Source organism: Betta splendens, chromosome 9, assembly GCF_900634795.4.
Source record: "Betta splendens chromosome 9, fBetSpl5.4, whole genome shotgun sequence".
In the NCBI taxonomy this organism is placed as follows: Eukaryota; Metazoa; Chordata; class Actinopteri; order Anabantiformes; family Osphronemidae; genus Betta; species Betta splendens.
Window position 1 is genome coordinate 10,033,426 of NC_040889.2, and position 25,128 is coordinate 10,058,553.

The 25,128-nt window shown below is 48.9% G+C and overlaps 1 protein-coding gene across 12 annotated transcripts in view; it reads right to left on the reverse strand.

The window, feature by feature from the left end:
- The window catches only part of anks1b (ankyrin repeat and sterile alpha motif domain containing 1B), a 92,853-nt gene that overhangs the window by 12,573 nt on the left and 55,152 nt on the right, over positions 1-25,128 (reverse strand). For 8 of the 12 annotated variants that reach the window (XR_008695518.1, XM_055511209.1, XM_055511208.1 and 5 more), the window contains 6 exons: positions 18,407-19,029; positions 18,203-18,325; positions 17,323-17,392; positions 15,865-15,971; positions 11,364-11,462; positions 10,260-10,412 (listed from right to left, as the gene is read on the reverse strand). Coding sequence is in view for 8 of the 12 variants with exons in the window: in XM_055511209.1 (XP_055367184.1) it covers positions 10,260-10,412; positions 11,364-11,462; positions 15,865-15,971; positions 17,323-17,392; positions 18,203-18,325; positions 18,407-19,029 (1,175 nt within the window). In the remaining 4 variants the exon portion in view is untranslated. Of the gene's footprint in view, positions 1-3,993; positions 4,368-4,970; positions 5,023-10,259; positions 10,413-11,363; positions 11,463-15,864; positions 16,644-17,322; positions 17,393-18,202; positions 18,326-18,406; positions 19,030-25,128 lie in introns of those variants that run through there. The other 4 variants (XM_055511214.1, XM_055511213.1, XM_055511211.1 and 1 more) reach the window with 4 other exon arrangements.

Below are 25,128 nucleotides of genomic sequence, written 5' to 3' on the forward strand. Positions count from 1 at the left end.
GCATTATCCAGCAGATGCATCCATGCAGATGGATGTCTTTACAGTGTAATGCAGGGAACGAGGAAAATGCAGATAAGTGGCTCAGAACACGTTCAACTCCATCCTACGCTGCTTTTAATTGTTACAATCAGACGGATCAAAGGCAAAACGAGCACGGCTGAGTGTAGTGGGTAGTGGAACTAATTGGCATATTATGGCAGCCTCCTTTTTGCTTCCGCAGCTTCTGCGGCACCTCGTTCGCTCTGACACGCTGTCCTTTATGGGTGATGCTCCTTTACGGGCTCCAGCTCTCACTCTGACACACACGCACACACACACACACACACGCTGCTACAGTTACACACGGCGCTCGCCTTATGCAACAGCATCGACTTCAGCTACAGTACAAGGCTCAACCTCAGCTTCAGGTTCAACTGGTTCAGCTGTCGCCATGGCAACACGGAGCCACAGCAGCAGTCACCCACACGCGCTCATCCGACCGACCGACAGACAGGGAGAGGGAGAATGAGAGTCCACACGCACGTGGCTGGTATCGCTGAATGGGTAACAAGTCGCACGCGACCCAGACGCTGCTGGTAGAACACGCTCGCGCCCGGTCACGCTCGGCTGCAGCGCTGCCCCATTTGCATCTAAATGACATCAACAGGAGCCGCACGCCGTCGCAGGAGCGGGCTCCTCTGCAGCTCGTCGCCGGTCTCCGTCGGTTCGGCTCCGTTCAGATCAACTCAGGCGGGCTCTGATGATGTAACCTCGACAAGGCGACGCTTGTATGTTCGGTGTCAACAGCACTTACGCGCTGACAGCTGAATGGAGGCGTCGAACCTTTATCTGCCTGCGCCGCCGCTGCACATCGAGCCCTTGACGGCTGCTGGCAGCGAGAGAGAGCAGAAGACGTCAAAGTTCCCACCTGTCCGTGGGGACGCCCGCTCCCAACTGCCCCGACTCCACCTGCGCTGCTGTGTGTGCAGATCAGTGGATGGACCCCGTCAACTGCCCCGTTAGCCCGGACTGAACTGGCCTGATTAACAGATCAGCATCACACGCGCCTGCTGCAACTCCGCACGACAGCCTGAATTAAATATACAAGTTAACTTAGCAACAAGTTACGAGATGAAAGCACAACTTTGCATGTTTTACTGAATCCCTGTCAAGAAGCTCGAGGGACACGCTGACCTGGTAGGAAACAAGAGGTGCGCTGACGGATGACGACCGCTGTGACAGAACGACCCGTTTCACAAAGAACCCAGTGGAGGCAGAAAGCGTCAGCATCGACGATGACCTCGCTCATTCAGGACACGAGACAAAAAAGCCTTTCTCTGCTTGCGGCTGGGGAAGAGGCTGGGAGCTGGTGGACTCACTGGAGCATGAAGCCCAGGGAGCGGGCCGACAGCCTGGTCACTGTCTGTGCTCACGCTAGCACACGGTTTTAATGATGGGGACGGAGGAGAGCGAAAACTCCTTCATTAGACTCGCTGCTGCTGTTTAATCTGCATCCACTTGTCCAAACACCCCTTTTAACGCCTCTTCATTCCCTCCATATTCGCCTGACCTCAGATTACCCTTCAGCTTTCCTTTTGGGCCCCACATTTTTCCCTCTGCTCCTCTCCTCCTCTATCCTGATGATGGAGTGAGATTTGCCCTAATAAACAGAGCTTCTTCTGCTCAGCCTTGGCAACGGCGCCTGATTGGCCAGGCTTTGTAACTTCTCCAGGCTCAAGTCAATGTGATCAGCCACCTCTACAGTACACGGCTGTGGATGCTGTGACATCACTAGTCAGTCATCTGAAAATGGTGTGACTGAAAAATCATCAATCAATTTTTCCAATCACCTGAAGGTGACAAACTATTTTAATATTGTTTGACAACTTGGCTGCATGTAGACCAGTACATGTCAGCGACATGCTATAAGATCAGAATGATCCATTTCTTTCCCAAGGTCATGTCTGTGTAATACAGTTTTGAATTTTAAATCTGCTTTGTATTATTACAAACTTATTGATATATTTGTAGGGTTTTGGGTCAACATGAGTTACTAGAGTTGCTCATACTACATAACTACTACATGCAACAGACACTTGACTTGTTGACATCAATAATATGACAAAGGTCAATCTATCCGTGCTTAGATTATCCTTTACCTCCATTATTGATGTGGCTCTACTGAATTGTGTGTGTGTGTGTGTGTGTGTGTGTGTGTGTGTGTGTGTGTGTGTGTGTGTGTGTGTGTGTGTGTGTGTGTGTGTGTGTGTGTGTGTGTGTGTGTGTGTGTGTGTGTGTGTCTCTCTCTCTCTCTCTCTCTCTCTCTCTCTCAAGGTGGAGCCTCTCACATGCGCTGATTATTATTGATTTGCCTGGACTCCTGACAGAGTGCACACACAGTAAAACACACAAACACCACAGAGCTATTAACTGTCTAATAATTACATAATAGTGCTGTAAGTACTGCCTCAACCCTGGACACACACACACACACACACACATAATATATACAGTACACAGATATACAGTACATACACCAGGGGCAGTGTAGGGAAGGACAACTAGCTGCCTAGCAACGGAAGCAAAGGGGAGTTGCAGCTAAACATGATCTATTAAAAACTGTGGCCAAAAGGGACCGATAGCTTGTTTTATTGCTGAGGAGACAGACAGCCAGCGAGGGCAGGTCATTAATGAGCCCGGCCCTACAGACGGATACAGTGCATCTCCATTAATAGACCCAGACCATTGCCATAGCGACAACGTGATGCTGTTCCACATCGGACATGCGAACAGCTGCTGGTTGTTGAAGTCAGCGAAGTGTGCAGAGTGTAGCATAAAGGCTAACGGGACACCTGTAGCCGCCATGTGTTCACGCGACCTCTGCTCCACTGCGATGTAGTCCAGGAGGAGTCAGAGGTAGTGCTGTAATACACTGAGCCAGCTCTGCTGAAACACCAGCCAGTGTGTTATTTCACAGCCCCTTCCCAGAATAAAACACTCTGTGCTTCCTTGCACTTAATCAAACCAGAGTGACACTCACTAGGTGTCCTTCTGACTGTCACCAGGTACATGCCTGCTCTCCTGGATATGCAGGGCTAGGTAATATTCTGCCCTTTAGAAATGAGAGAGTGGAGAAGCTGGACGAATTGAGATCATTGCAGTGACTGATACGAGCTATTTATAGGACGTCCAGCCCAAGATACTGAAGCTGAAGCTATAACCAAGTGTCATGGTGTAGTCTGTCATGAAAACTGTCACGTGTAAACTGACATTTTTACGTAACCATGTTTTAAATAAGCTGTAAACGGTCCAGATGTTTCTAAAAAAGGGGCTCGTTGCACCATCAGCCAGCTGAAACATGCTGGACTCATCCATCACACCACAGCCGTGGATTCTCTGACTAACGCCGCTCACTCAAATCCGCTGCAGTGACGAGTCAGCGAGCAGGATTGTGATTGATCAACCAGCTTCACCTCCGTCTCTGCGTGCGGCTCCTCGGCGGCCGCCGTCCTGCCGGGACTCGTCTCACTCTTTCCCTGCGTTTGTCCTCGCTGACATTCCCGTCCCGAGCCGGACCCCCTGTTCGCTCAAGCCAATATTTGAGTTATGGCACGTTATTAAGTGATAAATACTGAAGCACAACAACATATTTTTCCCCCCCTTGTCCCAGATTCCAACTCTCTCGCCCTCTTCTAGCGTGTGTGCATGCGGATGACGATGGGCCATAAACTAGGGCAGCCACTGGATTTTGTGCTTTTGTTTCATCCGGAGCTACAGACAAGAGCCGGCACGTTGGGAACTCGCCCGCAGGAAAGTCGTCACTTCGACAAAGCGCTCGCACAGATTGACCCAAACGTCACCTGTTGTCCTGTAAACGGAGCGAAACGGCACCGCTCTCCTTCTACAGCTACGTTCAGCTGCAGCTCCCTCACGCGCTCACACATCCCCCAAACGCGCCTAGTCAGCAGTGTTGATTGAGCATAGGAAGCACTTCCTGTGCTGTAATCACCTCACCCTGTGCAGCGACTGCTCTAGACAAAAGGATCAATGCTCCACATCATCTCCTGTGTTCCTGCTATGCCCTTGTCTTCATCGCGGTCCTCTCCCAACAGCCTTTACCTCTCCGTCAGGCGAACGCGTGAGAAGTCGCCGCTCTCGTCCTGGCGCTCTTCTTCTTCTTCTTCTTCTGCTCTTCTGCTGTAGTTGCTCTCTTTCCTGCCTCTTCTCTTTGTCCACGCTCTCCTGGTCTTACTCCTCGCCTCCTCACCAGCAGCTTCGTCTCTTTCTCTCACCCTCGCTCCCTCTCTCTCTCTGCAGATTACCAGCGCTCACCAACTCCTCCTCTTTCTTCAGCTTGCGGCAGCCAGACTACATCTCCTACATGTCTCTGCCTGAGCGCCCGCTCTCTCTCCCTCTACGCTCGCTCGCTCTCTCTCTCTCTCTTCCTTTCTGCCCAGTTTACGTTCCTCCCTCCTCCTCTCCATCGCGTCACCATGGCAACGCCGGGCTCGTACAGAGACAAGCTCGTGCCGGCTAGCAAGGAGCATAAACGTGTATATTTGTGTGAGTTGAGAGAGTTCAGCGATGTCGGCGTCGGCATTATTTCATGACCCAAAAGGCTGGGGTCAAAGTGGAGCAGCCACTGGTGCGTGAACAGCCAAATTCGGTTCTAAACACACAGTTTTGTGGCTGCTTTTGCCAGAAGTGAACAGATTAAGGGAAACAAGGGAGCTGGGAACTTTAAAAGCCTTTAGATCACCACCTCCTCCCCCGTCTGAGCCACCGTGCCTTCTAATAACCACTCTACTGAACTATAGAGACGGTTTGAACCCCAAACCTGGCTAAGTATAGTCATTTGGCAGGAATTGGCTCAAGGCAGAAATATCTCTACATATCTGACCATACCTGTGGTTTATATGAATAGAAAAACCTAATAAGACACGTTCGTATCTGTGGAAACTAGAAACATAGTTAAATGTAAGGCCACTTACTTTACAGAGAGCCCCTCGCTCAGCAGGACACAGCCAGGGTGACACCAGGACTGGACTGTGCAAACGTGCTGCTTATATATTTATATTACACATGTGCATGTGTTTATGTACGAGACCGTATCATGTGACCGCAAGTGTCACGTATTTGAAATCCAACCCACGAGGCTTGATGTCACTCTTACTATTTCTGTCCTCACAAGAGTCGACTTATAATCCAGAGGAGACAAACAAAGACGCAGACATATCGAGAGCTGGGTTGACTTCAGACTGTACGTTTCAAAATGACCCTCGGCTCGTGAAGCTTCAGGGTTCGTCTCTTAACCTTGAAGCTGGTGTGATCGGGACGGACAGATGGGCCCGAGATTTGCCCAACGCTCGATTCCAGCGGAGCTTGGGAGCAGAATGAAAATGCTTTAGTGACCTTTACGGATTCAAAGTCACCATTTTTTCCATTTGCAGCGTGGTGGAAGGTGACATTGAAATCAGTGGGCTCTGACGGTAAACACGGCTCCTGAGCAAACACCGGAGGACGTCGCCTCTGAACCGGCAGCTACGGCCGAGCCGCCGGTTCTGGCAGCGCTCTGGGGCCACGCGCGTTCTCCCCCGACGCCTCCCATGCCATCGCCAGCGCAGGCAGCGCTACAACAGGAAGTGCAAGCGCCCAAATAAGGCTGCAGGAGAGCAGCGGCGCCAGGCGGGGACGGCGAAGTACACTGCAGTCCTGAGGCAAATCCACCCACAGGAAAATTAACACCAGCTACTACTCACTCCCCTTTTCTCACACTGTACGTGAATGTGCCGTTTCCTCACACGTCTGAGCTTCCTGGACACATATGAAAGGCTAGATTATGAAGCGAGTGGATGACGGCCACGCTTGCTTATGGTGACACACATAAAGGCACCTTTTTTATCCAAATGAGCGTGAGCCTGTCGCCAGGTGAGGCCGAGGAGGCGCAAAGGCTGCGCTGAGCGTTTGCCTGCACAGGAACCTTTGTGGGATATATAGGGTTGTGTCTTGCGGTGTCTAACGAAGGCAGGAACCATCTGGTCTCGGGATGTGAGACAATCTGTCCATTTGGAAAGGTGACAAAGAAGGTGATAAGCACAGGAACACCACACACACACTCCAAGTATTTGGAACCGTGTCAGGGAAAAGAGCGCGCGCACGCAAACACACGCGTGCACACACACACAAACATTTCAATTCATTTATATCAAGTGCTCATATCTCTAGTCGCTATGGTAACTAGTAGCTGTCATGGCAACCGAAGACAAACGGTAGAAGACCGGCTGAACCCTCGTGACTGTCCTCGTTTTATTTTGGACAGTCTGCGCAGTCACACACACACACACACACACACACACACACACACACACACACACACACACACACACACACACACACACACACACACCAAGTTAGTCATTTTGAAGTATTCAGAACACTTCCCACCGCTCTGTGTGTGTGTGTGTAAGAGTACAGTAGCTACACCAGTGGCATGTTGTAATTCTGGGGAATGTTGGGGCAAGTCGGGCCCTGCCGCTAACTCAAACACGCTGTTTGAGGAGACACGTGCAATGTACTGGAAGACACGCTAAGCACTAACATGATGCAGCAGACCAACGGCGGCTGCTCCAGCAAAGACAAGCTCTCTATACATGACTATGGCTGCAGCGCCCCGCGTGCTAAATCTGAGGGGTTGAAATACAATAAAGTGCCAAATTACAAATTTTAGATCCGGCACTCAACTTTCGTCTTTTTCAGCTTCCCAACCTACATCACTAGATAAACCTCACACATGGAGCTGTGAGGAGCCGCTGCTGTGCTAATAGGTTGCTTTAATCAGCAGGAGGGTTTTATAGTGATTCTGGATTGTAATGTGTTCCCATTCCGTATAAAGTACCACACCTCCACTGAAACGTCTGACCTTGTGCATTTATCAGCACCAAGAACACACAGCATGCACAGCCGCCACCCTGCTCCGACATCCAACTTAACATAAGCGCAATAGTTCCTTGAGGACCAGAAGCTATCTGCTCTCCGCCGTCCTGAATGTGGCTTTCCAAAGCGAAATCCACTCCTAATTGCTTCGCTCAGGGATCCCTGAGGACTCACTTCAAATCAGAGCAATTTGCTGCCTTGACGCTGTTGTTCTGCACTCGCCTCCGCCTGGACTCGGCCTGATGGGAAGCGAGAGGCAGCAGCGCCACCGTGTGGCCTCAGAGGCGACGTGCCGGCGCCTGATCGCACTGCAGGGGAATTCAGACTCGTGCAGGTGGGATTCTCAAGGCATCCTACACTGTAGCAAAGGAAGCAATTACGAATCCTCCTGTTAATCTGTATATCGGAGGCGCGTCCTCCAGGCCGGTGTGAACACGGAGCCCCAGAGAGCTGATGCTGTCTGGTGTTCAGATGTTCAAGAAATCCACCTCCTGCTAAAAAACTCCCAAACAGCTTTCCTCCCAGGTCGGCTCTGCATAATGAAGATTATAACGGTAAATTATCCTCCAGACAGCTGACAGATTTTACCAGGGGACCCGTGATATTAAAAGCGGGCGGATGGAGTCGTACCGTGTTCCCATTATTACATCCTCAAGCACCTGACACTGCCTCTGAATAGGACCGGCTTCAGGGGGAAGTGAGAGATGGGAGCAGCTTAAATAGCAGGTCTCTGAAGACACGAGGGAGCTCACACCGTCCACCGATCAACATCCTCCCAGTCACTCGCACCACTTCAACCTTCAGACACGATCAGTCAAATATCAATGCATTTTAAAAAGCTGTGTGCTCACTTACTCAACCACTTTTAATAATGTATTCTTTTAAATAATTCATTATTATTAATAATTCAACGAAAGAAAATCTGATTTAATGAGTTTTCATTATAGAAGTTAACACTTCATCTCTATGCAGTTCCTTTTGCTCTGAAACACGGTAAAGGATTATTAGACCTTGGGTTTATAGTCGTAGTCGTGTTCTGTAAACAACAGATCATACAATAAAACACTTCAGATATTGATTTTATCATTTATAAAACAGCTTCTTCTAAAATTGGTTTCTTCTCATATAATAATCAGTTTTTCTCCAGAGATGCAATTGCAGCCAAATAACAATAAGATTCATGGTAAAATAACAACATAACCATTAAAAACGACGATCTGTTTGGGTTGTTATTCTTCAGCTACCCTGAACCACATGTGACTCACTGCACTGGTGACACAAACTCTCAATATGCTGCAGAGAAGGTGAGAAGACGATGCACCTGTCTCTGTGGAAATGTGCTGTAGTGTGTGAGAGACAGAGCGAGAGAGCGAGAGCGAGAGAGGCAGGATTAAAAGGTCCTTTGAGAACCCGCAGCAGCAGGACAGCACATGTGCACACACCTCAACGCCTGGACACCAATTATCTGGTGATTACATGAAAGCGGCGGACGGACGGTTCGATCACAATCCTCTACCTCCCTCAGTCTTCCTCTTAGATCTATGTGCCGTCATCACCGCTTTATTCCCCCACTGCAGCATACAGGCTGCTGCAGTGACATTACTGGACAGCTTGTACAGCGGACACAGACACACACACACACACACACACACACACACACACACACACACACACACACACACACACACACACACACACACACCCTTCAAATGGCCAAGCAAATGGGGACACGTGTCAAATTGCATTAATACCTCCTATGGTCAATGTTTACTGTGACATTTTTTTTGGGAAACCAATTGTTGAAAACTGATGTCCTCCATTCATCCATCCATTTTCTACCACTTTTCCCGTTCAGGGGGTGGAGCCTATCCCAGCTTGCTGAGGGCACGAGGCAGGGTACACCCTGAGCCGGTCGCCAGTCTATTGCAGGGCGAAACTGATGTCCTATTCAGGATTAATGAAGTAAACATTCATTTGGTCTTATCTTTCAGCGCTAACAGTGGCAGCAGTACGTCCTGGACAGTCTATCCAGGCTGGAACACAGACAGACATCGGACTGCGTGGGTTTGGACCCTATCCCCAACCACGCACAGGATCAATACCCCCCAGAACCTCCATCATAACATGCAGCTCAGGCTCTGTTTATGGAGAATTAAAGCAACACAAAAGGACCAGTCGAGCGAATCGTCCTAATGAGCCCATCACTGTGTCACAAACACAGTTGTGTTGTGATGAATGCTGCCGCCCCACATGTCACACACGTGGCTGAACGCCGGAGCGTCGACGGCTGCTTTAACCGGGAGCCAATGAAAAACCGTTACATAACTGCAGCAGACGTAAATATGTCAACTTCATTTGTGTTTCTATCCTGGACTTGCGCAGCCTCTGGTGGCTTCAATCTGCTGCACAGTTGTTTCTGTAGCCCACAGATGAAGTTTACAAATGCATTACAATATATACACATGCACACAGATTTCTAAACGTACTGAAGGGACATATAATACATATACACATATGCTAATATAGAACTGATGAATTCATACAGTCCAAATGAGATTTAAAGCCTGGCTTGTGCATTTAAACGCATGCATAAACATAAGCATCTATTAACACTTTGTCTGTCCCACATATGCACCGAGAAACAGCCCATCCACACACATACACATACAGTAAGTGCAGCAAGTGGGCGGCATCCCCAGCGCTGTGAAACATCTTGCATCCCACATGCTTATATAACTCCCTCTCCACCTCCTCCAGTTGATCACTCATCACTTTATCACTTTATCCTCCGCTGGGAAGGGAAAAACACCCCTTCCCTCGCTCGCCCTCACCCTCTCTCTCTCTCATTGAAATCTGCCAGACGGGACCCCTCTGCGATTGAGTATGATTCTTTACACAGTCTGAGCATCAAAGGGGCGAATCACTCCGATGCCATCAGACTGCAGCAAGGCAGTCAGTCCCACCTCCACTGAAGATTTCAACTTGGTTCAATTTGAATCATAAACTTGCTCGTGACAACATAGAAGCTCCAAAGACAAAGCAGGTTATTATCTGTCAGGGCTGATATTTACAGAGAGGTTCAGTCAAGTCGACGGAGCAGCGAACAGTCTCTCATTATGCAACACTTCCATCTCAGGTACAAGGTGAGGACGACCTGCTTCCTGATTGTATTCTCACAGTGTGGCCTCTGCGTGCTTCCCTCTGTGGGAGACTTCACAATGACTGCAGCGTGTATGCTGATCAATTACTGTACGAGATGCACGTTCACCCTGTGACTAAGCATTAAAGCTGCAAACCTCCAGCTTCACACACCTCCAGCTGTGAGTATAAAGGTATCGGAGACTTACGTTGATGAGCTCGATCTCCCAGATCTTTTTGACCAGCTCCATAGACGTGTAGCCGTTGATGAGGAAGGATTTGGTGTAGTCGCCGAGCTCCAGAGACTCCAGCCACTCCGCCACCGATGTGGGGTTGTTGCCATCATAGCCGACGGGCCTGACCTTTGGCACAGAAAGAGACGGTTCAAATCTGCTTCTAGGGTGTTTCTGACTTACGAGGTTCTCAAAGGTCCTATACTCTACTACTTCCTACTTGGGGTTCATAAAGATTCATTCAGCCTGAAATGAACTTTCAGCAGTTGCACACTTTACAGAAATCCGCATTAGGCCCCCGTGAGTTTAACAGATAATTTATAATCCGTTCACGTTTATTCTAAAAGCAAGAGCTACATCAGAGAACATATGGAGCTTCAAACAAGCTGCTCACAACCTTCACCTGAAGCCGAGCGCGTTTTCCTACACGAGGGCGTCCGAAGTGAAAAGTTTCTTTTATTTTTTGCAGTGTTTTGAAAAGTTTAGAAGGTTTGAAGGGATGAGAGGAGGAAAGTGCTGACTGGAGATCAAAGTTTGGGGGGGTTTCTGTGTGAAACCTGCTTATCTCCGGGTCTCCCTTCACTCGCTGTGCTCCCTGTTAGAGGCTCCTTTTTCTCCTAGCTCCATACGGTCGCTTCCTTTGATCCATCTCTCTCTCACACATGCACAAAAGCATCTAAGCACACTATCCTACAGAAGTCTGCACTAACTTTGGCTTTACTGATGCATTTGTAGCAGTAGCTGCTGTTCTGCCCTTCGCTGCACCTACACTACGACGGTTCAAAGCGTGTTTGGATTATACAGTTGAGACAAGCTGCGTAATTTAATATGCCTTGGATGCTGCATGTTTGTTATTTATAGTGATGAAGATAAGTGCGTCTTTCTCTGAAGCCCCAAATGCCTTTGTCATGCTTAAGCATCCTGCAGGATGTGCAGATAGAAACTCACCCACAGAGAGTTACATCATGCGGAAACACAGATGGAGCATCTGACGAGTAAAGACGATCTCTCGCAGCGTTTACACTAATCGTTACACATTTCTGTCCTCAAAGCGAGTCTATGAAATGCGGTAGGACTGACCCTGGGCAGCAGACGTATGGCCTGGAGGAGCCGCTGTCGGTGGGCAGAGTTGAGGATCCCGATCTCCAGCAGGTCCTGGTCCTCCACCACATTGCTGCCCTGCAGAGTGAAAACACACCAGCTAAAATCCAAATAACAAACAACGCTGGTCTTAATCAGGACATGGAGGTTGGTGTACTGTACTATATATAGCATGTGAGTGGATGCGAAGAGAATTAACTATGTAAAACCCCTTGTTGCTATTTAAATGCACTGTATTACCATGAATGTTACCGCTGGGTCTGTGAAATGACAATTAATCTGTGAGTGCTACCCAGGGTTCTCCAACTACTATTTGTTTGCCTCTTCACGGTGGCTGCCATAGGAGGTCGTGCATTATTCATAATATTTAATATTCATTAAAAAACAATACCAGCGTGTGCTCGTCTTGCGTCTAAGTACCATCGTCTTCCATGAAGGAGAGGACAGGTCTGTGCACACGGCTCTGCTGCAAAGCCACAGTATTTATGGACGCGCCTCCCGAGGAACGCAGTCGCCTTTACGCTGCTGCTGCTCATTACAAGCCCTGTGATGCACTCATCTAACACAGGGTGTCTAATAATAATTTAATATAATGAATGCATGAGAGAGTAGCAGCAGGGTTGATACACGCGACACACGGCAGCCTTGGTGGGCGTCATATTGAGCCTCACCTTTAATTAATCCAAGAGAAAAGCTCTTGGAGACCTGCTGCATCCGTCCCCAGGTAACAGGAACAGAAACAGTCTTCATGCAGACAGGTAATTAGAGAAGAGGAGGAACACGGGGAGACATGAGGATAGATGCTGGGAGGGACAGACAGAGTCCACCAAACGCGACAAAGGTGAGAAGTGATGCAACTATTGAAATGATGGCGGGTGAGGAAATAGCATGTGGAAGGGAGAGTGTGACCAGGCGGGAGGAGCGTGGAAGACACGAGTGCATCATGACCCGTTGCCAGGAGGCAGGGAGCAGAAAAGAGGAGGCTAAAGCTCAACCACGTTCCCCTGAAAACGACATCAAAATGACACAAGAGTGGAGGGAGAACGCAGGGATTGAGCTGTGTGCTTCTATTTTTAGTGTAACTGGACTGAGGAAGTCAGACACACACACACACACACACACACGTTAGTCCTGTCAGACTAATAACAGCGATAAATATCCTGTGGGAAGAAGAAAGACGTCAGAGATATCTTTCACCCTTCATCAGTTTCTCTTCTGTCTAAGTCCATTCAAACCCAGCATTTAACCTAAACGTCATTTTAGTTTTAAACTAGAGAGTTGTTAAAATGTCAACAAACAACAGAACCAAGTGACTGTTTTTAGTGAAACGACTTCCTCTGGGACATACTCAGAAACCAGAGGCAGCAGGAGCTCAGGCTCCTCTCGGTGTGGATGAACACATCGCTTCCAACCTGTGCACTGGCGCCTGGGGGAGTTCGAAGGTCGGCTCCCAGGCTGATTAATAGAGCGCCGAGCGGAGCCAGTGTTGGAGCCACCGCGTTACAACTTCACAGCAGAGTAATGACTCAGAGCGGCGGCCCAGGAGATGGTGGCGGGATTCACAGGCATGATTAATGGCTCCCTGTTGGGCTGCTGATAGTGAGAGATGGAGCTCCTGAATGTTTGCTCCTTCCCTCTCCAAACCTGTTTTGTCCCATTTGCCTCTGCCTTAACATTACCCTACGCACAAGCAGCCACTTTTAAAGGGGATAACCATCTACCGTAGGCTCCAGAGGTGCAGGGCCTTATTATAACACAGGCTTGTGTCGCTGGTGGTGCATGGTGTTAAGCAGCCTCCACGCTGCCTAATAACAGCCCAGCGGTGGCTCACCAACACACAAATTAACAACAACCTGCCATGGAGCCAGGGCCCAGCATTAGTGGCGGTGTACTGCTTTAACCTCTCCTCTCTGTCTCCTCTCTCCATAATTCAGATTCTTTTTCTTCACAGAAAACCTTCACAGGTTTGTTGCAGTTTCTCTTTAAAGTGGATTAAACGTTCCACCTTTAAAGAAGATGAGTTCATCACGCTGCTCCGCTGGGTCTTTATCATCCGTCTCATCTTTTCTTTCTTCCTTTCGTGTTGACGCGTGACGCCAAACGCGGTAACTCTCCCCTCTTTCATCTCTCATGCAGTGTTTATACTGTATGCCTCTGTTCATCCGCCATCCGTTGAGCATCCGGGTATTTGACGCTCGGCATCTCGCCGGCACTTCCAGTATGTCTCAAGTGAACTACGACGGACGGCGCTTGATCCGTTGGCTTCCGCTACCTGATGTGAGGTGTGAGACAGTGCTGGTTTAATGGCACCAATAAATTATGACTGAACAATGAATGGGCTCCGCAGACCAGACCAGAGATGCCACCCAGTCAGAAAGTGGCTCGGGTCCCACACAGTCATGGGCTGCACCCTAGATTTAACTCAACAAGAATGATAATTACTATAATGATCTCAATTAGCGCATTAATTGCATTAACAGATGAAAGTGTGACATGTTTGATTTAGGGAAGGGTTTTTAAAATAAAGGCTAAACGAATGCATCAACGTTAACAGGTCTTTGCTTCAGTTTGACACTCTTGCAATATCTTTCATCCTTTACTTTTATGATAAATGATTTCTCCTTAGCAACCACGCCTTCAGTATTTTACCCATCAATCTACAGTGGGAGTATTTGCCCTCTACTGGCTGCATAAGGCACTAGACTCACTCAATGTAATGACCCCTCTTAGAGGTAAATGATGGTGGTTGATGCTGTACGTCTGCATAAACTCTAACACACTCCAGTGCCTTTTCACTGCTGCTGGTACTGTAGGACTCTGTGTAGAATTTATTTGCGAACCAATCAATTCTCTCTTGATGAATGACTCTGGAATGAAGAAACATATTTTCTAATGCATTGCCTTGATTCTGCCATTTAAAATGACGTCCCATTGAGAGTACTGCTTGTAAATGAGTTTGACCCAAACCTCCCCTTGAATGAGCCATAGCCAAGAACAAAAAGGAGGGCTGCAAATGCCAACATAATCCCTGCAGCACGTCCCTCTGCTGCATTAATATCAATTTGTGGTAGATGAGTTCTCCTGAGGTCAGAAAAAAAACACATTACCTGTCACACAGCTGAAAGTCCACTCAGGAAGTGGGACAGCAGACAAAAGGAGAGGGCTGCTCACAAAAGGAACTCAGAAGTCCCTGTGATGTTCGGAAGGCTGTTTCATCTCAGCTCTGTTCTCTGTTAATTGTATCTAAAGGCATTTCAGGGGAGAAAAGTGGTGAGAAGCAGCTTTAGACCAGAGGGGTGAGGCCAGGAGAGCCTCTCAGAACGACTGCCAAGCCCCGTTAGCGACGGTAAACGAGGTTCCAGTGAGAATACGCTGATGCGATGTGGATGTGCCAGTATCGCAGGGAGGAGGGTGGGGCAGAAAAAGTACTCAATTACCCAGCAGTGATCACTAGACGAAGAACAGCACCACTACAGCAGATGAACCTCTACTACTAAACATCTACGGGCAAATAAACCCTGCGACCAAGCATCGCCTTCCTTCCCTTCCTTGAGCAGCAGCTCATTAGAAGCTGCATAGCACTAATCACCACTGCGAGGCATTCAGATGTGTAGAAACAGACTTTGAAGCTTTCCATTAGCCCCAAAACCAATACAGGTGATCAAAAACAGGAATACCACGTGTGGAGGAAACACTCTTGTTGCCACGGTAACCAAGGAAACAGATGCAGGTCACAGAATGCAGAAAGAAGCATGCATTACTGGTTAAAGGTAATTAATGTGCTGCGTGTGGAGACTGGACTGGCTCTGAACTCTGGAGGACGTCCTCTCACTGTAAAGCAATCATCTACCTGAGAAACTGCTCTGCACCTCCAGATAAACTGATCCAGTCAGCATCCCCCCGCTTTGCCTCTCATCTTTCTGCCTTTGCTGCGTTTTCTCCTCCACCGCACCTCCTCTGATTTCCTACCTTATAGTTTGCTTATTCTCTCTCCTCATGTGGGTCTGTGTTATGAACAAATGCAGATACAGCACAAGCTCCCTGTCTACGTCACTGCAAATGAAGGCGTTACTGGAAAAAGCTCAAGCCACAGGTGGTTGTAGCTGCAACATTTTTATACGTGTGCATGTAGGGAAAAAAAAGAAAGGAGCCGAGCAGCTTGAGGCTGGAACTGAATTTCTGCTGTGGTGAAGATGTGGCGTAGGATTTCTGTGCGTAGGAGGACTTCACATGGCATCGGTGGGGAGAGGCAGCGATCATGGGAATGGGAGAGCGAGAGAGACAGAAAGCAGAGGGAAGATGACACAAAGGTGCAAATGCAGTAAATGAGAGATCAGAGCAGTCACGCTAATGAACGCGAAGGAAATGATGAAACCACGAGAGATGAGGAGCTGTAAAGAAGCGGGGAGATGGAATCACATTCATCACACAGCACCAACCCCCCCCCCCCCCCCCCGCTTCCTTTCCCCAAAACACTCACCATGAACTGGACGTTGTCAAACCCATTGGCCAGCAGGTGGTTCTCGTACTGGACCAGGCCGATGGAGTCGAGCCACTGGCCCACAGACTGCAGCGGGCAGCGGGGACCTATGAGGGGGTGGAGGGGCAAACGCTTCAGTAGGGAGTAGCCGTCCACGCGGTAGCAGCGGCAGTCCGGCTGAGACAGCTGGCACTGCCACATCATGTTATGGCGGGCGAAGTGGCTGTCGAAGGAGCCCGCCATGCTTTGGAGGAGTCTTTGGCCAAGCAGCGGCGAGAGGAGTAGTAGGGGGAAGGAGGTGGAGGGGGGGAGAAGGTAAAGTGAGAAGGAGACGGGGGCTAGACGAGAGGCATGGCGGGCACAGAGGGGGGCAGCATGCAGGGGGGCAAGCAGGTAAAGGGTCCAGTCACGCGGGGGGGACAGCGGCTAAAGGCAGAAGTTGTATCCACAAAGGAGCCTCGATCCCGGGGGTAAAATCCGTCCGGAGGCGGGAGCTGGATGAGGCGGGAGGTACAGATCCGCACGCGAGGGCGACAGCAGCCGCTTTCCTTCTCAGCTGTTGCGCTCGCTTGGCTGCTCCCCTCAACGTGCACGAGCACGCGCGTGTGTAAGGAAGAGAGAGAGAGAGAGGAATGGAGAGCTGCCGGTGCTGTAGATTTCTCTCTATCAAGTACTCCCACTCTCATCTGTATGCTCCTGCAGCCTCCTCTCTCTCTTCTCTGAGCTCCCTCTGCCTTCCTCCCTCGTTCCCCGTACTCTCTCTCTCTCTCTTTCTCTCTCTCTCTCTCTCTCTCCGCCTCGCTCGCTTCCCTCTGTCTACCTCCCATCTCTATCTTCTCCCAGGGTGTTGATCGTCACCCTGCTCTCTCTCTCTCACTCGCTCGCTCTCCACATATATCTGGCTCGCTCTGCTGATAATAGCCATCACATCAGCTTCAGCTTCTTTGTCTGCAAGAAGTCGAGCTCCCTCCCACTCACCACGCTCGGAATCTGTGTATGCATGCAGTCACATCCACGGTGTGCGTGTGCGTGTGTGTGTGTGTGTGTGTGTGTGTGTGTGTGCGTGTGTGTGTGTGTGTGTGTGTGTGTGTGTGTGTGTGTGTGGCTGCCTGTGGATGGGCGATCACACAGATTTCTCTGTGTGGTAACCATGGTTAGCGGAGATTAAAAGAGCGAGGGAGAGCAGAGGGGGGGAGGGGGGGTCGAGAGGAGGAGGAGGGGGAGGCACCGAAGAGAGAGTAGGCTGGATGTACAGTACACAGGTAAAAAAATGAAGATGAGATGCACTCCAAATTCACTTCAAGAGTCTAAAAGATAGTGGACGAGCAGAAGCACCCACCCACATGCAGATAAGATGATTCTGGTAGTTTTGGCCATCATTGCGGCTGTTTCTCTAATAAATTCAATTTCCTCTGTAAGACGAGTGCAGTGACGCGTGCTTCCCTGTGTGAGCGTTACCTGAGGTGTCCTCCTTGACGTCCAAGCCGCTGCCTATTCCCGCCCCGATGGAGCTCATAATCTTGTCAATCTGAGCAACGGGGACAAAGAAAAAGAGGGGAACGAGCAGAGATAAAGAGATGGACGTCGTGTGCAGAGAGAAAGTCATCTCTCACAAATAAATTTACCAACTAAACACCTCTTTATAGAAATTACTGGAAAACTTCAGCTGTTCATCTCCCGCCACAAGTGCAACCTGCAACTAAAGCGACTTTGTTGTTATGTCCCGTCAGGATCCTCCATTTATTGCTCCACATTTTCCCTGAAGTCATCATATCATATATCCTCCCATAGCAGGCAATTAAACAGGAAAGGTCACCTTAATTGGCGTGAATTGGGGAGAATTGTGGATGTGGTAATTCATCACCAGCAGCAAATTATAAGCGTTACCTTCATTCACAAACACAACATCCTTTTTTAAAAATAGCGGGTCTAATTAAATTTCCCTTATGAGGGCTTTGGTTTTGGTGAACTGGTGCATTTTTGTGCTGTGACAGACACAAACACACCCAGACCAAAGCGCTCACTAAGGGAGAGCTGCTTCCTCTCTGATATCTGGTCTCTCCTGCAGCTGCGGTGCTGGTTATAGAGGGAAACCTATGTGGGAGCATGTTAAATTAGCGCTTGGCACCACGGCGGCCGAGAGGATTTTAAAAGGAGGAAAAACTCAAGGAGCCCACTGCTGAGCACACCGAGAGTTCCAGTCCACCACAGAGACGTTCTCTTTTAAATCCATGCCGGCTGAAATCAATTTCACTACAGATATAAATGGAGGGAATGTTGACGCTTCTTCCAGTATCTTGACGGCTGTAAACGTTTAGTGAGTGAAGCATCTCCTCACCTCTTCCCACTCGGCGGTGAAGGAAGGCGTCCTCTCTAGTCTCGCCCCCGGAGCGGCACCCTTTGCTGGGCTCGGACTTCCTGGTCCCTGCCCCCGAGATCCAGACCCCCAACTGTGCTCCTCCTGCAAAGAAGAGCGTTTAAGGCTGCTTTTCGCTTAATTTACCATGAACTGTGTACAGTACATGCACGGGAAGGACCTCACCTGTATGGGAGACACAGACACCAGGTTGGAATCGGACTTGGACAGAGACTTTGACAGCTGCAGGTCCAACACGCTACGGGGCACGGACCTCATCCTGCCCAGAGTGCAGGCCCTCTCTTCGTATCCAGCGCCAGAGGCCGCGTCCTTGGTTGCACCTCCTGCCTGGACGCCTTCGATCTGACCAGAGCAGTAGGAGGCCGGGTGGCCCAGTGCGGACCGGCCACAAGGTGGATCCACCTGCTGGCAGTTCCTGGGCTGGGCCTGGTCCTGGTTGACCGTGGTGTGGAAGACAGTCCGGTACACCACCTGCGGCTTCTGGGGGTCACTGGAAGAGGACTCGCCTCCTGTCCGGGTCAGAACCTGAGTGAGTCCTCCACCGAGCACGATGCTGAACTCCGGGGGCTGCAGCAGATTGCTCGGACTGTCCGTGGAGGTGTATTTACGAGGTTTGGGGCTATAAAGGTGATAAGGCGTATGAGGAGTCTCGCAGGCTGGGGACGACCCATGAAGAAGGCCCGCGAACTCCTCTGGGATGTGGCTCTTCCTCCGCTCGTCTAAAAGAGCGTTGGACGTGGAGGAAGCGCTGAGAGGAGCAGGCGGCTCCCGCTGGAACGGGCCGTCGTCTGCACGGGAGGCACACGAAAACATCCCTGATTAGGATTCATTCATACCCAACAGCTCGGTGGTAAATAACAATGCACATTAATGAACAGACTTCTCCAGGAAACAAAGCAGAGATCAGGAACACACCCACAGTGTAAAATTAAGCTTGTTGCTTCGAGAGTGAAGTGAGAGAAGAAAAGAACAAACTGCAAAACAACTACGCGTCAAATAGGAAGAGAAGAATGAGGCTAATTCATCATCTAGTTCCCTGCAGAACAGTTATGCTTCTCTAAGGGAAACAATTAAATAAACTTGTGTTCCTTCAATTTATTACCCTTATTGTTGCATTTTAACGAGGTTCTGATCAATTAATTTGACAGCGGAGCTCTGATGATGTCTCTGCATATTAACCTGCTCTGTCACCAGGCTAATCACAGCAATGCTTGGATGCACACTCAGCGCTCCTGTCATCAACACTGTCAGAGCTGCTGCATAATCACATGCACAAACCCGCTGACTGTCCTCAGCAGCACCACATGCAACAGTTACATAAAGACAGCTGAGCTCACGGCGAAGTTAGAGCTGAGAAGACTACATGGAACTATTCACAGTAATTACACCAACATTAACATCACTTCTCAAATATCGTTTGCTGTGTGAAGGCTGGATTTTAGTGCAGCTCAAGTGTTTTGCCTGTAGTGTTATAAAGTACTAAATACACCCATTAACAGTTCTCAGGTAATGAGGGTTGAAAACATGACTCATCTTTAAGTGCCACAGTACATGCACTGAAATTTCCTACACAAGCCGCTCGGTTCTGACTAATTCTCTACATTTTACAGGATAAACTGGACGAAGTGGCTCAAGCGTCCGTATAAATGCAGCGTGTTGACATTAGTTAGACCAAAGATCAAAATCTGAACGTCAAAGAATGTCAAAGAATTATCTATTGTGATTGAGAGCAACACCTGACAAACCCAGCAAACACCTGAAGATACCTCAATCACCCAAGGAGGTAGAATAATAAAAATCTCACTCACTGACATTTTCATCTTTAAGTTGTTGTTATTATTATGCTTTTCATTTTCACAGTTTTCTGTGAGCATGTGTTTCTTTTGAAATCACTCTCTATCCTCCGCCTCCTCTTTTTGAAAGATTCGAGAGTCGCTGGCAACAGGTGAGCCTGCCGGTTGCTACGGCAACAGAGAGCCCCAGCATCAGCATCTCCTGCTCCGAGCGGCTAAGTGCCTTCGGCCTTTGCAGGAGCGACGGAGAAGCGCACGTCTGATAAACAGAGCAATCAAATCAGCAGGTGTGTGCGTGCGCTCGTCTAGACAGCAGGAGGAAGCCTCGCCGAGGCAGAGCGGAGCGGAGGTATGTACGGGCGGAAGACGGAGAGTTCGATGGGAGGGCAGAAAGAAAGTTACACTCGAGATGCTGGGGAAAGTTCTGAATTTACTCAGCGACAAACAAAGCGATGAGTCGGACGGATGTGCAGGATCGACTGTATGAGACCGAATGGCAGGATGGACGTTAGGGATCGATTGATCTCCTCATCATCGTTAGCACCAGGCGCCAACCGAAGACATGTTAACTTCTCACCTGCTGAAGTTGACAGACAGAGGCAAAGCCTTCAGCTGTCTACATGCATTCACCACCCACCAGGCCGTGCGAGACAGACACCGAGGAACAGAGTAGGAGGAGAGGAGCATCAGAAACTGAGCTTTTAGTCGAGGTGCTGCGTCTATTTATAGGAACAAATACGTGGAAGCCGGTGCACCTGAGCAGAGGAATCCAGTTAATAAGCTTCCATCAACACAGTTGACAGGACACTTGTCCTTTGACAATGTGTTGTTTTTCTAGGAAGCATAAATATTTCTTCTTTGGATCAGCAAACACAAATGATGCTCCTGATAACACATGCTATAATAGAAACATGTCCGTTTCCCTCAACTATTCTGAGCCTTCTTCGTTTTGTCGCCTACTTAAACCTTTTTAGAGCTCGTACTGTATTTCACACTGAACTGGAGCAGTTTCATCTTCATCCAGTTTACTGGCGCCTAAAGAAAATGTCCTTCCAAAAAAGACTTCAGCATCTTGCCAGAAATCCTTTTACAGCCATAAGATATAATTTTAAGAGTGCTGAATGAGGCATCTCAATTCAAAACTAAGAGAGAAGCATGATATGAGCATAAGGCGACTGGTGTTTAGCGGTGGAGAGCAACACAGCAAACAGGGAAGGGTGTGAACGAGACCTAATGAAGGGGTGAAGAGGGACCGTAATAAAAGTGGACACACAGGCTGGAAGTAGTGTCAAAATAAGAGAAGGAAGACTGAGGCTTTTGTGGTATTAAAGCGAGTCGATGGACCAGACTAGAAACCCAATAAAACCCCATGGGCACAAAGTTTTCACCAAGACTAGAGACCAGAAAATCGCTTTGATGTTTGGTGAAAACGCGGACACAAATGATGAAATATACAACTAACCGCAACATAAGATGTGAACCATCTTTCTTCTCTTTATCGTTGTCATAAACGAGAATTTGCAGACGCACAATCGCTATAAATACAATCCCACACTCGAGGATTGTGTGTGTGTGTGTGTGTGTGTGTGTGTGTGTGTGTGTGTGTGTGTGTGTGTGTGTGTGTGTGTGTGTGTGTGTGTTGTGGTTACGAGACGGAAGGTGATCCAAACATCTGATAGCGCTGCGTTCATCATCCCGTCTCTTGTGGCTCCGCACTGACTGGTAATAAAAACTACAGAGTAATATCTGAGACGTCAGTCATCCCCAAGATTAAAGACTGAGCCCAATATAATCCAAGCACCGCGGGCCTGGATAAATCATTACCAGCTCCTGGGGCCTTGGTGTGAAGCTTATGCTTGGTTAGGACTCAGCCAGGCTAATAAATCCATAATGTAGTCCTGGCGGTGTATATTACAACACATTATGTCACAACAACATTTATTGTTGCTTCTCAAAGTCCTGTGTTGTGTGTGTGGGGCCCTGTCATCAGGTGCTGGGTTTCGTCCAAAATACAGACGACCCTCAATTCATGACTGTGCACGAGAGCTGCTTCATCCCTCTCCTGAGTCCAGGTGAGCCTGTTCTTGTGTTCTGAGATTCTAAACGTGACTCATCGCCACCTCGGGTTGTTCTACACGAAAGCCAAGTGCCAAGGAACTGGAGAAGGCACATTAAACTCCAGTAAAAGCGAGAGAGGGGGCGAGAGAGGAGCCGGGCCGGCGGCTGCCTTGAAAACAACACAAGAGGCCACGAAGAATCATGAAGGTCACTGAATCAGAGGCCTAAAGAATAAATAAGCTGACAAATGTCTGTCCGCCACCTCACTGAACCACCAGTGTCACTACCCGGGACCCAGCTTCACATCAAACACGCTCTTTGAACGACCCCGGCTTGTCCAAACGCCCGAGGTGCTTTAGAAATGAAAACGGCCCCTCTCCTTAAAAGTCTGAGCAAAGAGCGAACCCGTCACAAAGCTGCCGCCCGGCGCCGAGGTCATATCTGCATACCCTCCGAGACGGGGACACATTATTAAAAACAAATTCAAACATGTGCCACCTTCAAAATCGAATCAGCGCGTCTCCCTCGGCTTTATTAGATTCTCAGAGATGGGGTGCATCGCAGCGCTCTGCATCAGATTGCATTAGACGGCACAGGTGAGAGCACGGAATCGTAAATAAAGTGCAGACACAGCAGATGATGTGCTCGTTTCTGTGGTGATAAGCATGATGCTGTTCTGGCCTGAACATACAGTAGGAGAAGGAAAAGGCTTAAGATGTGACTGAGCTGAGGTCTCAAATCAAGAGTAACCACTGGAGCCAGTGTGTGGGAGCACATATGCATTTCTCTCCGTGTGTGGGAGCTTCAAATTGATGCTGCAAACAAAAGGCGCTGCTGACTCGGGCTACGACTTAATGATCCAGCTCAGCAGGCCCGGAGACCCGCTGCTCGGAGTTCTGAGCTGATGGCGAGGTACAAGTGGAGTGTGTGATATTTGAAAATAAAGAAGTGATTTAAGCAACAGACGCCTAATGAGCTTAACTCTCGAGTAAACAGAGCCGGTGCCGCACTGCCATACAGAGAGCCGGATCATTTAGCCGTTCGCGGCCCATTAACAGTTAGAGCTCATTGATTAGCCCGGCCCTCTGTGACCATTAGGAATGTGGAGGTTAGCGGGAGGCTGGTTCTGTTCAGTTTAAGGGACACAGACTCCAGTAAAGACGGTGCTTGTTAAAAGCTAATCCTAAAATAATAAAAAAAAAAAAAAACACAACAACTGACTGGAAATTGCCAAAAAGGGGACAACGTTCCATGTTCAGATGAGTCCATGTCCACAAAGGAAAGAACAGGGCGCCTCCTGTAGAACACGGAGGAGGCCGGGTTATGAGCTGCATCTGGCACAGGGTGTAAAGTCATAAAAACCCAGTAATGAGCTCAGGTTGATCACAGTCACCTTTTGTTTATGACGCTCTATTGATAGACAGCTCCCACATGAACAAACAGACCTGCAGATTTGTGGCTGTTTGTCACAGACTACTCGCTGGGGCCACTGCATAATTCATGGAGCATAACTGCATCCACAGTCGCGCTGCGTTTGCATAACACTGCATTTGCTCTCGGCTCCGTGGACCGATGGCACCGAGGGAATGTGTTCTCAAGCAATGTCCGACATTACATAAACGCAGCTCCGCTGCATCAACCGCAGCAGTGATGGATCGGGTTATAAATAGCCTCCGTTTTCTCCTACTGCCCACGCAGGTGCCTGACACCTGCATACTCTGCTGCAGGCGCAGAGATTTATTGTATAAATGTTAAGTTTGTGTCAAAGAAAACTGATTTTTAGGTCTTTTCTAAGAAGTAGGAAGGAGGCAGACAGATGTGGAGAGGAAGGAAAGACCTTTTATGGTGAGCAAGCCAAAAAAAAAAAAAAACTTTCTCGTCCTCATTTCTCAATCCAACCCCATGAAATCTCACATTTCATTCTCTCATTCTCCCCCTCCTCACTCTCTGTCTCACCCACTCTCTTATTCACTGGCATCCTTTGAATTCTATGACTCTTTCCCGTCTGTACCCACATACATATATTCTTCCTCTTTCTCTTATTCTCCGTCGCTCTCTCACTCCCTCTCTGTAATCCACTTGTTACCATGGTAACCCCACAATGAGCCTTATAAAGCTAATAAGTAGAAAATGCAGAAGGGATGAGCAAAAGAAAAATTAAGTAGACAAATAAGATGCCCATCTATTCATGGTGTCAAGGCGTCAGGTCGGTGACGGACAGGTACCGGTCATAAAACAGTAACTGCCTGCATCATTGATGAGCTGCAGCAACAGGTCCGAAGCAGAACATGAATATTGATGAGTAACATGGAAGTTTGAACTCTACACATGATTTGCACATAGAATAGAAATTAGTGTTCAAAGTAAAAACAAGCTTTTCAACACTGAATCATTGCTCTGTGGTCCTTGTCTTCACACGCCATAAGTCAGACATCAGTGTCAGGCCCAACACTCGAGGGGAATAACATCCACATCACGGATGTGCTTCAGTGAGAAAAATGGATGAATACGTCCCATGGAGCGTTGTGTGTGCAGGAGCAGGCACCTGTGTGTTGCTAATGAGTGCGTCTCTAGTGCGAGGCACCGCCGAGATCAAAGCCGAGCTGGGCCTGTGAACTGCCTCCGGATGAGACGCGCTCGCAGGAGGAGCCTCCCGCCTCGCCGGCTTCCCCTGCGTCGCCTCGTCTGGTGATGCCCGATAGCGCCGGGCGCCGGGGACAGTTGGACCGGCGTAAACACAACCGCCACACCATCTAACCATCGCCGAGGCTGCCGCTTCGCCATGACAACAAGGAACACCATCGCTATGGTAACGCACAGCGAGAAGCTGGGGACTGACACAGAAGAAGTGTTGGCATCAACCAGCGGTTGCCAGAGTGTCTAAACCAATTTAATACAAGCTCCTCACTCAAACATGAGGCGCCGCTTTCTATATGGGAGAGATCAACAATGAACACTATATGAGATCTAATTTATCCAAATGTACAGGTTCTGAATTGAATCTTCTTTTAAGTGGGCGGAGCAAACTAGAAAGTC